The sequence below is a fragment of the Haemorhous mexicanus genome, chromosome 5, assembly GCF_027477595.1.
Source record: "Haemorhous mexicanus isolate bHaeMex1 chromosome 5, bHaeMex1.pri, whole genome shotgun sequence".
Lineage (NCBI taxonomy): Eukaryota > Metazoa > Chordata > Aves > Passeriformes > Fringillidae > Haemorhous > Haemorhous mexicanus.
This window is the reverse complement of record NC_082345.1, coordinates 7043922-7060405: the sequence shown is the minus strand read 5'-3', so window position 1 is coordinate 7060405 and position 16484 is coordinate 7043922. Positions and strand designations below refer to the sequence as shown.

The window sequence follows — 16484 nt, the reverse complement described above, 5'->3', positions numbered from 1 at the left end:
CTGACTTTTTCTTAGATAACTGCTTTCAGAAGATGTTATTTTCAAGTGGTAGAGCTGTTATTATGTTTTTCTCTCCTGTCTCCATGCATTGTAGGTGAGTGTTGCAGCTAAGATGGCTCAGAGAATGTCTTTTGGCTTTTATAAATACAACAACATGGAGTTTGTCCGAATGAAAGGACCACAGGGAAAAGGACATGCAGAGATGGCAGTGAGTAGAGTTTCCACTGGTGACACTTCACCGTATGGGACAGAAGAAGATTCAAATCCAGACTCCCCAGTGCATGAGAGAGTAAGTAGCAGACAGAAATACTCTCTTAAAGTGAAGCATGAACATGCTTTGTTCCAAAGACAGGAGGGTAGGCTATTGTAAATGCAGGGCCACCAGTGAGGGGAGAGAGTGATGCATCTGACTCCATCTTATCAGAAGGCTAATTTATTACTTTATAATACTATATTATATTAAAGAATACTGTACTATACTAAAGAATACAGAAAGGATACTTACTGAATGCTAAAGAGATAATAATGAAAACTCGTGACTCTTTCCAGAGTCCTGACACAGCTTGGCCCTGATTGGCCAATGAGTCAAAACAACTCACAGCAGAGTCCAATGAAACAATCTCCAAACGCATCCCACGTGAGCACAAAACAGGAGAAGCAAATGAGAAAAGAATTGTTTTCCTTTTCTCTGAGGCCTTTCAGCTTCCCAGGAGAAAAACCAAGGGTGAAGGAATTTTTTCAGAGAATGTGAATGCCACAGCAGGCTGGAGTTGGGGTTTACTCCCATCCATGTTCTGCACTTAGGTTTGCCTGTGTGTAATTTGGTTGTGCTCAGTATGTGAGATGGATTCTTTAACAGTTTCCCCTGAGCAAATGCTGAATACAGAGAGGACTGGATGATTCATACTTCTGGAGGAGTGCTTTGTTGAAACAACAGCAATCTTGATGCCAGGGAAACCAATGATTCTGCCTGTTGTCTAGAAAAAAACGTAGATTCCACTTCTGTGCAAAGTGGGATTTACCTAGAAACATGGAATTTGGGTATTATGTGGGTTGCTTGCTAAACCTCATGGGAAGTGGTGCTTTTAGGTTGTGCCACTGAGGAATGCTGCCAACACAAAGCCTGTAGATTGCCAAAGCAAAGATCATGGATCCAGATGCAACATCATATTCATACATATGCTTAATTTTAATGCAAGTGCAGTAAAATGCCAACAGAATCACAGATGCTGATTTGGCCTTTATTCAATCCTGAGCCTTATTTTCCATTGAGACATTTTACCTGGTTAATGGGGATTAGGCAACATGTCTTCAAAATACATGCACAGACCTGGGCTGGGTCAGTACCTGATGGAGTCTAGCATGGTTTTCTGTGTAGTGCAGCTAACCTGTATCATTTAAAGACCTGCAGAACAGCTTCTAGAGGTCTCCATGCAGGCAATGTGGTTTTTGTTTCTGACTTGGTAAAAGGCAACGTGAGCTACCAGCACAGAACTCATTGACTGGATGTTCTTGCTCTCTACCACAGAAACATAGCCAGAAGAAATCAGGCCTGGAGGCACAACATGATTTATTGTCTCCAAGGCTTTCAGTGTCAGTTGGAAAATGTAAAATTAAATTTGATAGTGTGTTACTACTGCTTTTTGCTAATGGTTTTAATGCTCATATGTCTGTTTCTGGTTCCCCTCACAGTGTGATATGAAATTACTCCCAAATTAAATACAGAGACAAGCACAAATTAGAAATGAAAGGCAAGAGGATCAGTTGGGTGTTACAATGCCCTTCTTTTATTTTTTTAGCATCAGTGATAGAGGTACAACATGGAGTGAATTGTGTTTCTGCACTCAGCCTGGCTTGGCTGCCATCATCACTCCATGTCACCTCCCTTTTGTTTCTTTGGACAGAGATGAGCAGTGTCATTTGCCAGCTCAGGTGCTTATGGGATAGTTAAATTGATTGTGTGAAGAAAGAAGGACAAGATCAAAGTTACTCACATCCATTAGCAAAGTAGTTATCCCTATTTTCTTCCCTTTTAAATGAAACTATTAGAATAGCTTCATTTTAAAACTATTAAAATAGTCAAAGCCAGTACATCAGCACTATGTTTCTGAACTGAACTATGTTTCAGTTCTCTCCAAAATAGGTGTACTTGGCTTGAATTGTAATTTACTCAATGGCAACTACAGCTCTGAAGGAAGGGTGTCTCCATAGTTTTGTTCCTAACTTGAGCTTCACCACAGACAGTTCCATCCCTGTATTTCTCATCACTTGGACTAACTAAATCTTCTGAGGCACCACAGCTTCACTTTCTCCTTCCAGTATTCAAACATGATACACATAAATGAGAATATTGACTTAACTTCTGCCTCAGTGTGCTGGGCTCAGGAATTTGTGACCCTGCTCCCCGTGGACATTGACCTTCCACAAGGATCCCATGGGACAGCCTTCCCAGTAGGGAAACTGCTGCTTTGTGCGTGCCAAAGAAATGAAGATGCACATTTTGAGTGTGTTCAACATCGTACATTCTTATTAAGTGTTCTGCATTTCAACATGCAAAAATAAGATTGACATTCTTGGTGCCTAAATTACTAATTCTGTGCCATTATGACTGTAGATCCTTGTTAAAAGTGATCATCGGAAGAGAGAGGTTTTTCATTATTCATGTAACATTTGAGGGTTGTGATATATCAAAATATTTTCCCCTTGATGAGCATCTTGAGATAATTGTTCAGTTTAAATTCTGTAGCCACTTTGATAACATGGAGCTAGATACCTGTCATCATCCTGATTTTTACACATGTGATTGCCTTGTGGCACATGGAGGGAAAACCAAGACTTTCTCCAGCATTTCTTTTATTTCCCTTTCAGGTTACTTCTTTCAGCACACCACCAACCCCAGAGAGAAACAACCGCCCCTCCTTCTTCTCCCCATCCCTCAAGAGAAAAGTGCCCCGAAATCGAATTGCTGAGATGAAAAAGTCCCATTCAGCAAATGACAGTGAGGAGTTCTTCAGAGATGATGATGGTGGAGGTGAGAGAAGAACTGACAGCTAAACAGACTTGTCTGGAGAGGGTACAGAGCTATGGAAAGGGATCCCAGTGCAGGGTTTTCAACAAGGTTTGCAGGGTGAAAAAACATGAGCTCCACATACAGCCAGTGCCTCTCTGAAAATGAGATTTTTCATAGGCTTAAGCATCTCTTTGAAGGCTGGAGCCCACAACTCCTGAATATATTAAAATTTATTTTATGTGGACCCATTTGAGAGAAACTAGAGCAGCTGAAATCCTCCCCCTTTCCCAGATGCCACAGTCTCTGGGGGCACTTCTCCAGATGTAGTGGGGTTGGGCATGTTCTCAGGAACACATTCTTTGAATTCTGATTTTATCCAGAGTTGCTTAAAGCTGGTGAAAAGGTATTTACTTCAAGTGGCTTTGAATGAGTTCTGAACTTTATAGAGAAAATGTAATCAGTTTGTCTGCATAATAGTTTAATGCCTTGTGGAATTCTTCCTTTAAAATCCTAGTTACTCAGTAGGAAACACCTGGCAGGGTGAAGCCTGACTCAGAATATAGTATGTAAATCCCAGTCACATCACTGTCTTGTGAGGCAGGAAACTCAAAAATGTCCATGTCCAAACTGTTTTCCATATGTTTAAAAACAATTCAGTCAACAAATCTGTCTGTTAGCATTCTAACAGATAAACCCAAAGGTAATTTCCAGATTACAAGTTCTGTTTGAAGCAGCAAAGATGTTGCCTATCAGCAGCACTGGACCACCTTAGCTAATAAATAATTGCACATTAAAAAACAAACTGAAGTGACAATGTTCAGTGCAAATTCTGTGGCAGCTTAAACTGATGGTAGGTAATTCAGAGTTCTATCAATAAAAACCTTCACTCATCTCTTTTTCCTAATTTGTCTAATCAGAACATATGTTATTTCAAATAGATGTGTTTTAGTATATTTTGCTAGGCACAGGGTAGTGTGGAGAGAAGGGCAGCTTTCCCCACATGTAGTCCTGTTTCTCGTATCTTTATTTTGGAGGTTGCCCAGGATAGAACAGAGTTTGAGGTGTTTCTCCAGCAGCCCTTATGGGTTGTGCAGTGCCTGCTCAGGGTTGTCTTGTGGGGTCTGGTCCTAGAGTCTTTAATGATAATTATGGACATTTTTTTTATTTTAATATCCTTTTCCTTCTAATATATTTATGGAAGTAAACAAATTCTAAGTTTTTCAGATATGTTATAGCATTCATATAAAATACCAAGAAATGGTTTCTAAGTGTTTTTACCTTGTTGTTCCTCATCTGAAAAATGAAAAGAGGAATATTTTAACAGCTTATGCTAGGAAGCCTAATTTATTCAGAAATGAGTTTTCTACAAGGAATAGTAAAAAGAATTGCTAAATTTTGTAAAATTGCTACTTTTTTACAAATTTCAGAAACCTGAGTGTCCTACCAGTGCTCCTCAGGAGCTGCAGTGGTGAAACTCTCTTATTTTGGCATGAAAAAGCCAGATGCAGATGCAGAGATAGGAGCAGAGATTTGGGTGCCTCTTGGCTTTGTGGGTGGAGGAGAAGATGTGGACTGTGTGAAGATCAGCAGTGTCCTTGGTACAGCCAGTGATGCTGCAGAGTTGTCCCAGTGCTGACAGACCTTTGGTGAACAGGAACAGCCCATCAAGGCCCACTTCATTGGCTTTGCTGTGTACAAGATGATGCACCAGGAGAGTTGTGTTTATTGCAGCTTCCAGAGACAGATCCTTCTGCCCTGATCACCACAAAGCTCCTGGCATAGTGGTCATGCATGGGAAGAGGTAATAGACAGCTTGGCTATACACATGTATAGGGAAGGAGGGAAAGATTTTCACAGGTTTTTTCCTCCCACATTGATATGCATCTTTCTAGAGCAGCTGCCACCACATATTTTCCTCTTTGGATCACAATCTGCTTTCAGTTCCAGAGCCTGGATTGCTCTGGTTCAGAATCAATCTGTTGACTTCAACATCTGATTTGAGCCCTGTGGGGCTGAATTTTACAGGGAAATAGAGCAAAGATTTAAAAACACTCCAAAAATCCAGCACATGGCTGTGGGAGAGACTTGCAAAAACTCCTCTGGCCTACAGGGGACTCAGTATCTTTTTAAAAGTTGCCTGGGGACATCTAAACTAGTTCTGGGAACAGTGGCTCAGCTGAAGGGTCCTAGGTGTGGCTCAGGGTGTACATGGAGGTGTGCAGGAAATTGAGGTATTAGTGTTGAATCTCCCCGTGTCTGCTAGATAGCAATTTTCTTCAAAAGAAATTTGAAGAGAACAATTTATGGTTTGTTACCCAGGTGAATTTCTGCCTGAGTAAGTATTTAATTTTAGGGCTATTCTATGATTTTGTGTATGAGGGAAGGCTGAGTAAATGGTGAACTCCGTGCTAGGCAAGGTCTGCCTGGTTTTTTAAAAGCAGTTATGATACTGTCCTGCATGTGATCTGTCTCTAAACAATGAATAGGAGGCTTTCCTCTTTCTTTTGAGTTTCAGAAGTGTTCCAGTGAAGTACAATCCCCTGAGGCTTGCTGTCTCTTCCTGCCTTTGCAGATCTGCACAACGCGACGAATCTTCGCTCGCGCTCCCTGTCGGGAACAGGACGCTCGCTGGTCGGCTCGTGGCTGAAGCTGAACAGAACTGATGAAAACTTTCTACTCTATGCACACTTAACTTACATCACTTTGCCATTGCATCGAATTCTAACAGGTGAATTTTGACATCCATTGTGCACAGCCTACCAAATACTTGTATTTGTACAAGTATTTCTCTGGAATGCTGTCGTAAATAGGAATTTATTTCAATTTAGAGGAAATTACAGATTCCAGTTAAAAAATGGGTCATTTGTAATTCAGGATGGATTTTGAACAATATTTCAGCAAAAGACATAATTATTCCTTATGATCATTGAGTTGATAGTCTTACCACAAGGTAGCTGGAGTTACCAAGCTTATTCACTTTCTCACCACAGACATTCTGGAATTCACAGAAGATGTATTGTTTCTGCTGGCATTTAATATCCCCTCAAGAGGGTGTCACAAATGCTTCCATGCTCAAATACTGGCTTTGAGCTTGAACAACCTTTCTGAGACTTAAATTGTTGAACATACTGGTTCAGGAATTAGGGTATATATTGAGATACACAGAAACAGGGCATGAAATTTCTGGACTGTAAGGCAGAATTTTCATCTGCAGTTTTTCCCTACTCACATTTGTTTTAGCTTGACATGTTGTGAAGGCCCTGTTTCCAAGGCCTTTTTGTAATCAATGTATTTGTGCCAGTGGCAGCTTTCCAGGTAGCAGGAGCATTACATGTGGGGCAGGGTGAAATGGGAAAGGTGCTCATTTCTCTTGGGTAGTTAAGAAACTTGTACTAAGATATTAAAATCCCAGTGATAGTGATCAAAGTACTTTTTAAAATGTCTTGAGTTTATTGATAAGATTTCAGTCTGACCCTTCTGTCTTTGTTGGATAATCACACTTCTGTCACCTTCTCCTCATATGTCAGATGATCCAGTTCCTTAGTCAACTCTGTGGCCCTTCACTGGACTCCCTCCACTATGTTTAATTCTTCACAGGTGTGGCTGGAGCCATCTGGAGCTGGGGATCATTTTTGCTCATGTCATCTTCTTTGTGCAGTGGCATTTGATCAGCCTTTTAATTGTGTGCTCCCTTTTCCCATGTTCCTTGTTCTTTGTGTAGCCTAGAAAAGGTCATCAACCCAGTTTCCAGATGTTTCTGCATAGTGCCCTGCCATGTTGGTTTTACTGCCTATATTTAGAAAGATGCCCATGATTACAACAGAAGTTTTAAGGTTCATATTCTGTCCCACTTGGACAATATGGAATTAAGGAGCCAAAAAGATGAATGTTTTTTTATGGCAGCTTTTTGAGTGCAGAAATGTAAGCTTTGGGCTATAGCATGAAGGAAAGAGTTGAATTATTTGTACCCAGAGAAGTGTCCCTAATGGACTTGGGGATGTTTCATTTGTCCCTTCAAGAATGGGAAACCCCTTGGCATCTCTTATTAATTAACTTGTTTCCCTGGAAAATATTGCCATTCCCTGTCTAAAGTATTTTGCTTCATCCCAGTATAAATTATAGTGGATCAGCTCTCCTCTCCACATGATGGGATATATTTACAGTTTTTCATCTTTCAGTTCCTCCCAGTTGCATCCTGGTTAACTCAGATTTTAACAGGCAAAGCCGTGTACTTGTCTGTTTTAGATTCCTGGTGGGCTGTGCCACAGTCCACGCTCATGTCTCCAGTTCTTCCTGGTGCTGTGGCTGCTCTCAGGAGCCTCTTAAGTTGGCTGTGTCTCTTTGTCTCTCTCCCATGCCCAGATATCCTGGAAGTGCGGCAGAAACCAATCCTGATGACATAGCAGAGGGCGGGCACTGCCTTGGAGCCTTGTTGCCAAGTGCCTATCCCCAGCGGTTTCCGTGCTAACACTACCACCTAGTGTCAGGAACAGAGACCTCCGCAGGAAAAGGGAAGTCCAGGAATACCAGCCGATCAAAAGTGCCTCTTTCTTCCTTCCTCTGCTGTCACACACCGAATGCCCACATGACTGGAGTGTTTCTGACTGGAAGAGGACTTTCAGCAAGACAAAATAAGAAGGGGCTGCGTTTAAACTGAGTCAACACTTTATGGACAGTTTGCTACTGTGTTTACTTTATAACTAAGAAGCCAACAATATGTACAGAATGTGCTAAACTTTATATTCTTTGGGAGAAACATTCTAAGAATTTCATAATGATGTGCTGTTGGACATCCCTCCATAAACTCTGGCCATACCCTCTCCTCTTCTGATCAGCCATTTGTGAGTGTGTGTGTGTGTGCCTCTGTGTGTGTGCGTGTGGATCAGAGCAGGGAGAGAGCAGCTTCCTGCTAAAGGAAGAAAAGGAGAAAGATGCATTGCTGTTTTGGTATGTGCAGCAGATCAGGTCAGAGCTTAAAAGAGGCTGAAAATGTTCCCATTTTTCATGTGTCAGTGTTAGGACAGGTGAACTCTGCTGACAGATTTCCATATCTACCAAAGAACAGCAACATTTTCATCCTCAAGAGCTGGCTAAGAAAATGAGCCAGTGAAAAGAAGGCTAAAATGTGCTGCTATAGTAAAGCTGAGGTTCATCTCCAGTACTAATGCTGCTTATCTTCCTCTCAGTTGAATCAATTCCAGTTTGAGTCTAAAGTGAAAAAACAGGAGACTCTGATCAGTCTCCAAAGGCCTAAAACCTTACCAGGAACCCATCCTCCTGCATGCACTTGACTTGGGAGTTTGTAGTCATCCTTGGGGTACCCTTTGTAGGCAAGGAGGGCATGAGAGCTGCTTTATGAGGAGGCAGCCTGCCCGAATTTTCCATCTTTGGTTGTTACATGCTGAAGCACAGAGAGCTTTCTTGAAATACAAATGATGGAAACATAATTCTGTTCTGAAAAGTGACTAAAAATTGCATAGTGGGAGGTCTGGAAATGGTGTGTCAGGAGCTCTCAGGAAAACAGCCTTATGTTTACACATGAAGTCCAGCTCTCTCTAAACAGCAAAACTGCTGTCCTTGACATTTGAAAACAAAATGGTTGAATGCTGAGGTTACTGTGCTCTGGCTGACTATTTTGATGAGAGCTAGTACATACTTGGGTCCATTTAGGACCACACAGCAGTGGGAGTGGTGGCGTGTCCCTTGGGGCACGTGAGACTCCAGTACATGCACAGAGGGAGAGAGAAGATGCCATTTTGGTCACTTTTCAGACTCTGAGCACCTAAAGCTGATGCTGTGGCATGTGCTCTGAGCCTGGACCTTTGTCTCCCTCATACCTGGTCTTTCCAAAGTGCTTTGTTGTTACTCTCACAGTAGCATCTAATGACTTAACCTCTCAAATAGGACTTACTGCTTTTTTCCTCAGGCTAGATTCCGTGGAAATAGCTCCACTTCAGCATAAAGGCAGACCAAATTTGCCCTTCAGCCCACCCTGATGACTTCATGGTAAGGAGGTCTGGCTGTATTTGAGGCCAGCTGTCACCTTAGCACAGCATGGTGGCCTTTCTTACACTGGCAGCATGAGTGTATGACAGAGACAGCTGACCAGTTTTCAGTTGGCTTCAAATGTGCTGCAAGAAAATGTTAGAAAAATGCTCCCCTTGTCACTACCAGCACACCCACTTTTCATGCTGCAGCCTTGGAATGTTGCCTGTGGTCTGTGTGGATGTGAGGGTGTTTCCACCACCTAACCTGGTTGCCCCAGGCTTCTTCCCTGAGCCCAGGGAGAGGTGGAGCCCTCACACAGCAGCTGAAGTGCCCTCTCAAAGAACTTGCCAGGCAGCCTGGGTGGGTACCTGAGATCCCCTACAGGTAGTGTGCCTGGCATTAGTCAGTACAAATATTCTCTCTTTGCCCATGCTGGGGATTAAACCACTTCTCAGCTAGAAAGCAATGTGCTCCTTACTCTGTGCTTTCATACTGCTGGACTGGGCAAATCAGTGCTTGGTTTTCCTTCAAAGGTTCACTGCAGAGGGAAGGGAGAAAGGGTTCACATTTGTCCTAATTGTGACAATTGATACCTTCAGTCAGGCAGCCAGAGGAACAATGTAAAAAGGAAGTGTAACCAGATAGGACCCTCAGCTGTAGGTGCCTGAACACTTCTCAGTGGACAAGAATTTGGAATGCTCCCTTGGTGTTGTATATTATGTTTAGGTGGCTTAACTTTGTGTGATTTGAAAGACTGAGAAAATCTTGCTGTGTAAGATTTCAAAGCAAATGAGGAATGATTCTAAGCTAGTGCATTAGTTTAAAAGCAGTGCTATGGAAGGTACAGTTTAGATCCTACATCTGTGTTTCAGGAGGTATCATCTGCTTTGTTACATGTATGTGGTTGGATTTTGATGTCTAGTGTTTGAAGGGCTGTAATGTCCTAAAAAAAAGTGAATTTACATTATTTCTTGTATCTTGCTCGTGGGATATGCTATAGGTACATTGATGACTCACCTTTTCTAGTAGGAAAGGACTACAAGTATGCCCTCATGGACATCCCTGGAAAATAGAGGTCAAAAAGTCTACTGAATGTCAATAGTGGTTTTTGGAAGCAAAGATGTTCCAGATTCTCAGTTATTCCTTCTTTAAATAACTGTCTTGGACTTTTTATGTATAGCTAGTGGTTCCCACTTTTTGTTATCAAATTCCACATTTTGTTCTGCTTTTAAACAAACCCTTAAAATTGTCCTTGTGTGGACAGATTGACAGGGAATTTGATCAAAAAGTTTTGTTTGGGTCAGGATGGCACAGCTGGACCCTTAGCATGCTATTGCACTACATCAAAAAAGTGAATGTTAGTAAGAAGCTCTCGTTCTCTTAATTTGGAGGGGGTTTAATTCTGTAGCTCCTAAGCAGTAAAGTGGATTCAGCCCCTGTTGGCCATTGAAGTAATTGCTGCAGATGGAGCTGGCATGTCCTGCAGTGCCATGAAGGCTGTTTGGCTGTCATTGTCTTACTGGTTGGAGCACAGTGTGTGTCATTAGTTATGCTGATGTTTGAAGATGCAGCTCAGTTAACAAATTTGGGAAACTTTGCAGAACAGCTGTCTTTCTTTTTGGAATTCCACTATACCTCGTTGCTCAGTTAACTCCTTCCATTCTTCTGCCCATTCACTCCCTCTGGAGATCAAGGCTTACCACTTGAGCTCTTCATAGATGTTGTATATTGATAGATGTCGAATACAAGGATGTGAATCTTTTGACCCATAACAAGTTTTTCACTGCTGTCCATTTTAACCCGTATAAAGATCTTGGGATTTTTTGTTTTCTTTTACTTTGGTTGGTTAGTTGGGGTTTTTTGTTTTTTTTTTTTTTTTTTGCGGGGGGTTGTTGTTTGTTTTGGTTTTGGTTTTTTTTTTTTTTTTTTTTTTTTTTGAGAAAGCTCTTAAATCAATTGTTTTGTGCTAGCAGATTATTGCTCTGCCTTAGAGACCACCATGTATGTGAAATTATGTTCTCTTACTGCCAGGCAGGACAAGGCAGATTCCAAATCTCCTTTTAAAAGAAGATGCTTTTAGAAACTCTATGAGTCTTTCAGCTGTCTTGGCTAATCCAGATTGTGTTTGTCCCTGTTCCTTCTCTTTTTATTCTCCTGGTCTTCATTGTTTACAAGGCTTGGGCATTTACAAAGCTGGGCTCTGGATTGCTGTTACCATTTTTATAGTTTTCTATTTCTGGGCATGGTGTGCTTTCCAGAAAAGAGAATTGTTTGCACAGGTGGCTTTTCACAGTAATATGTTTTCCCCAAAGTACGTTCATTATTTAGACAGTGAAGTCCTTGGCTCTGCAGACAGATTTCTTCCAGCAGACCCTCATGTACAGAATCCCATTTGATCACTGAAATTCTGTATGGATGTGGAATCCAGGGAAATAGACTCTTAGACTATTGACCTGTTTCTTGCCAGTCACTAATTGTTCCTTTTCGAGATGATTTCTTGTCCTGTATTTTATAGTCTGAAGCTTCCATATTAAAGACAGATGTAAGATAAAATCTTCAGAAGTGCCTAAGCCCTGTTGTTACTCAGTGGGGTTTAAGAACAAATTTTTATTTAGGAAAATAATTTATTTGTCTTAAATTCTGTCTGTGTTGTATGTAGCAGTGTCAAGAAATGACAAGTTTATAGTTCTTGGATGAACAGTGTCTCTCATATGAATTCACTCTTTGTGTTTGAAAGACTCTCATGGTTTCCAAAGGTCATGGCTGAAAGCTCTGGAAAGTAGATTTCCTGTGGTCACAGCAATCAGATGTCTGCAAATGCCTTACACATTCTGCAAGGTATGACTGCAAGTGTGTGGTGCTGGTGTGTAGAAATTCTGTGTCAAAACCAGGTACGGTTATCCAGTTAAAGGCATTGTGAAGTAAGTAGCTTTTACACAAAATCTTAAACAGAAGAGTATTTTACACCAGAATGTAGCTGTTTGGATACTTGGTCAAGATAATACAAGTCTGCAAGCAGGTTCCAATGTTGAATGTTCTCTCTGTAAATATATAAATATTCTCAGCCTAATTTTATCAGCCTAACATGTTGCATGGTTTGGGTTTTATTTGCCTCATCGATCATTGGTGTTGCTTAAAAGGTGATGGGTTGAAAATTGTGCAGGCACTCTACTGAGCCATTTGAACAAAGAGCAAGGAGAAGGTTGTGCACCAAAAATAAAGTTGACTGTGCTTATGGCAGCAGTGAAGAAAGTGTTGGACCCTGCAGCAAATAAACAGACCTCTTTAATGACCATGAACTCTGTTAGTGGTGTTTTCTCTCTACTGTGCCTGCTGGTGTTGGAGTTTGGATGCATTCCTTCCTGGTGGCAGGTACCAGTGGTGGAATAGGCTCTGTGGCACTTGTGTAGGCATTGTCAGATGGAAACTCCTGTGGCAGAGTGGCCTCATTGCTCTTCATTCTGACTGCGCTTGGAGCAAAGCTGCTTCTGCTGCAGAACCTCTGAGAGATCAGTCCCTGACTACTTGACATTGGATAAGGGGGAAGAAGGTAAAAGTCAGTGTAGTCCCGAATTGGTTTACAAAAGTTTTTTGTTCTTGCCTTTAGAACAGCCCTTCTAAACTGATCTGTGGTTTGTTCTCTACTTGATTATGTAGTCATATTTCTGTTTGTGCAGTGTATAATCGTGAGGACTGATGACTGTTATGGTTTTTTTCCTGATTAACTCAGGAAGAACTTCAATGCAGATTTGTGCATTGTCACAAAAATGAGATTGTGTTTAGATTTACACTGCCTTCAATTGTGTGTACTGACAGGGATCTGTCTTGAGTTAAAGACATGCAAGGCTCTGAATCTTCCCTCTCCCCCTGATTTCTGTGACTAGCATTTCAGAGTAGAGGAAACCTTCAGGGGATTTTTCTGTCTAAATTAGTTAAACGCTCCTTGAACAAATGTTACCAACTATGTCCATGAGTTGATGTGCTGATGATTTCATTTCAAAGAATCCCAGACCAGGATGTTTTATGAATCCATGTGGTAGGTGAATCCATTTATCCTAAGCCATGTGTGATAGCTCAGAGACATGTGGGATATTAGGGAGAAATAAAACACAGAGCTTAAGAAGAACAGGATGTCTCAGTTCTTTACATGGATGTTTGAGCAGATTGTTGGCTGTGTTGTTTTGTGACTGCTCATGCAACTGGGCAGGAATCTTAGCTGGCTGGGAAATACTAAAACATTGCTTTGAAACAAACTGTGATTTTTTTTTTTCCCTTGAATGCTTCAAGTTGAAAGGTTTTGGAAGCAGCCATAATGGAGAAGCATTATTTAAATATTACAAAAGGTAAAGAGCATTAGAACCTCATGAGTGATGGCAATAAACCTCCCCTGCTTGGTTAGTCATTCAAGAAGTTTGGACAGGAAAAGGTTTGCTCGTTTTGGGTTTAGTTTTTAATCCAAATGCTGAGGGAAAAGAAGAATGCCATGTACATGTTTGAAAAGCTTTCCAATCTTTATGGAATTAATTTCCTGAATATACTAAAAGACAAATATGGGATTAAAGTGTGGCAGTACATCTTTCTCTGGTGTCCCTGCTGCGGGCAGCTCAGTTAGCTCATGTTGTTTGTCCTAGAGTGTTGTGTCCTGCCTGGCCAAACCTGGAGAGATCCTCCCAAGAAATACCCTAATATTGCTTGGCACACAAGTTTATCATCAAGTTCAGGTTATACATAGGAAAATCACACTTTGGAGATTAAAGGAAAACTAGGCATCTATGTTAGCAAACAGTTACTTGTGTACTCTTCTCAGAAGTGTGTTGTTCCTGAAACTTGTAATGAAACTTTGCAGAAAACAAAGGAGTAAAATAAAGGAAGAGTATGGATCTGATTTTGCATTAACAGTGTAGATGAGAATCTGGGACGAGCTGATGCTCCTCAGTTAAGAAAACATTAACATACATCGAGGAAAATATAAGTTCATTCAAAACTCTGTCCCCAGCTTGGTTCCTCATAGAGGTAAGTATGAGATCTGGTGATTTCATTGTTGGAAATAAGAAATTTATGCTTGGTTATGCCAGGAAACTCTTCCCCAAGATGAGCTAGTTGGCTTTTCTTAGTAGGGTTAATGTTGATTGAGGTGCTGGCATGAAAACCAAGTTAGATGATCCACTCTTTTGTTCAGAAGGCTTTGTGTACACAAACAGGATTTACCCATTTGAGGCACATGCCCTTCCACTGCAGAAGATAAAGCTGACCTGCCACACAGCTGTCCTTGGACCTTCACATGGTGTGTACTTCATGCACAGAAAGATCTTTAGGCAAAACCTCCTGGTCAGAACATGCAAGTGTGAGGGGAGAGGGCGAGGATGTGCACGTTCAGCAAAGATGGGGCTGCTGCTGCCCCTGGGCAGTGTGAGCATTCTGCTGAAGCTGCTGCTGTTACATGGATGGACTTGAGGTAATGACATAAGTAGGTGTGCAGATAGTTAAACTGCATGTTCCTGAATTCACTTCAAACAAACTGTTCAAAGGAAAATGGGAATACACAGTTATAAACCCTTGTTGAAATGAACAGAGCTGGCTGATAATTTTCCAAAATACCAAGTCTTCCTGAACAGCTCTGTGGAGAGCACCTACACTGCAAAAAAAGCTTTGTATCAAAATGTTAGTTACAGCTGCACTAATGTTTTCCCTGTTACCTGTTGATGCCAACATTTGGGTGCTTCTGGTGATTTATGAATATTTTACAATGTGTGCTGACTCACCCCGTGCTCTTCTACCTCCCTTCTCCCCCAGAAGTTGAAGTGTGGTCATGATTGCAGTCCTGCTTTTCCTGCTGGAGCAATATTGCTATGGAGATTCAGCAAAAGTAGTTTACAAGTCTACAGACTTTTTGAAGTCCCACACTCAGCCTTTAATTCTGATGCAATCATTGTGTTCATCTGAACCCTACTGGATGTAGTGAATGTCTTAAGCCTGCACTGAGTCGAGATGCTTTCCTCTGCTCCTGAAGGACAAGAGAGTTGCCAGAACCTACTCTTTTCATCACTGCAGTGTCAGACTAAGTTTTCCTTTGAAAAACAGAGTAATATATCATCAAGGAGCAAGAAGAGTTATTTTCAGTGGGAATGCCATGCTTCCTGCTATGGGTGCCTGTGGTTACCCCACCCAGCACAGGAGATCAGCACAGGTGTCATTTCTGACTTCACTTTAAAGGTAAGGAAACACAGATTTCATAAACTGCCAAAGCAAGTTTGGTATGTAAACCACCATTTTCTTTTCAGTGTTAGAAATTTCTTTTTACAATGAACCATCTGCAAGTTTTCCCTGGAATTGTCATCAACAGAATTGCTATCTGCAGGTGAGGAGAATGCCCCTAAGTGCTCACCAGTCCAGGTAGGGCTCCAGATATAGCATCAACCACAGTTCAGACAAAATATTTTGTAGTGTATTATGTCATCCATGCCAAAACTCTGCAGATTTCCAGAGATTATGAATTTCTTTGTTACCTCTCAGTAAAGGTTATGATGTCCCTAACAGTAATACCCACTAAACTGATTATTATGGGTATTTATTCTGATTATAATCCATTTTGATTGTAATCAAAATAAATATCCATATGCAGAATGCTCATATGTAAATAAGAATTTCTAAACAAGTGTGATACGTGAAAAAATGAGCGATACACAAACCCAACAGAAATTGGGATAAGTATATTGATTACTTCAAACAGTGTAAATTCTGCTGCTGCTGCTTCTTTATTCATCTTGTACAGCCTTTGGTTCCTTAGTGCAACTGCTGTATTTCATGCAACTCACTCAGCTTCATGTGCTTACATACTGTAGCTTGTGCAGAGGTTTGCCTTCCAGCCATTTTCTCCTGAATATTCAGAGCAGGTTGTTTCTTTTCTCCAGCTCAACTCTAGCTGTCTTGTCTTTCTTACAAACTTCCTATGAAGCAAATATTTTACCACAGCTGTTGCCCAAACTTTGAACTTGTTCACACCTTCCCATGCCCTGCCTTGTTCAAAGATGGTACCCAGAGTTGGCTGGCTCTTGCTCTGCATTTGCATTTCAGTTTTGTCTTTAGCATGAGGTTTCTTATGGCAGGTGACTTCTCTGTTGTGGCATTGCTTGGATCGTGGTTTTTGGGTTTTTTTTTCCCTTGTGTTTGCAAACTGTCACAAACCAATGAAGAAAAGAATCACTTTGGCCTGACTTCAGGTTAGTGCCTCTAGGCAAGATCTAAAGTAAATTCAGTAAGGGCCATCAGGTAGACCTAGATGATGTGGTTTCTAAATCCTGTAATATTCATGTGGAAGGTTTAGAGGTCAGTCTCTACCAGTCACTCTAGTGCTATGAGAGCACAGGTGTTCCCTCTGTCCTCCAAGGCAGCTCCAGCTCCTTGCTCCAAGCTGGCTCAGCTCACTGACCTCACCAAGGAGGAAGCATTTTGCTGAACTGGCTCCAGGTTTCCAAGTCAGAAATGG

At 41.3% G+C, this 16484-nt stretch overlaps 1 protein-coding gene across 2 annotated transcripts in view; it reads left to right on the top strand.

Annotated features, from left to right (window-relative positions):
• Positions 1–12297, top strand: part of KIAA0930 (KIAA0930 ortholog) — a 56062-nt gene extending 43765 nt beyond the window's left edge. For both annotated transcript variants that reach the window (XM_059845733.1, XM_059845732.1), the window contains exons 7-10: positions 95–289; positions 2869–3031; positions 5583–5738; positions 7373–12297. In XM_059845733.1, coding sequence (XP_059701716.1) covers positions 95–289; positions 2869–3031; positions 5583–5738; positions 7373–7413 — 555 coding nt within the window. In that variant the 3' untranslated portion in view covers positions 7414–12297. The remainder of the gene's footprint in view (positions 1–94; positions 290–2868; positions 3032–5582; positions 5739–7372) is intronic.
• The last annotated feature ends 4187 nt before the right edge of the window (positions 12298–16484 follow it).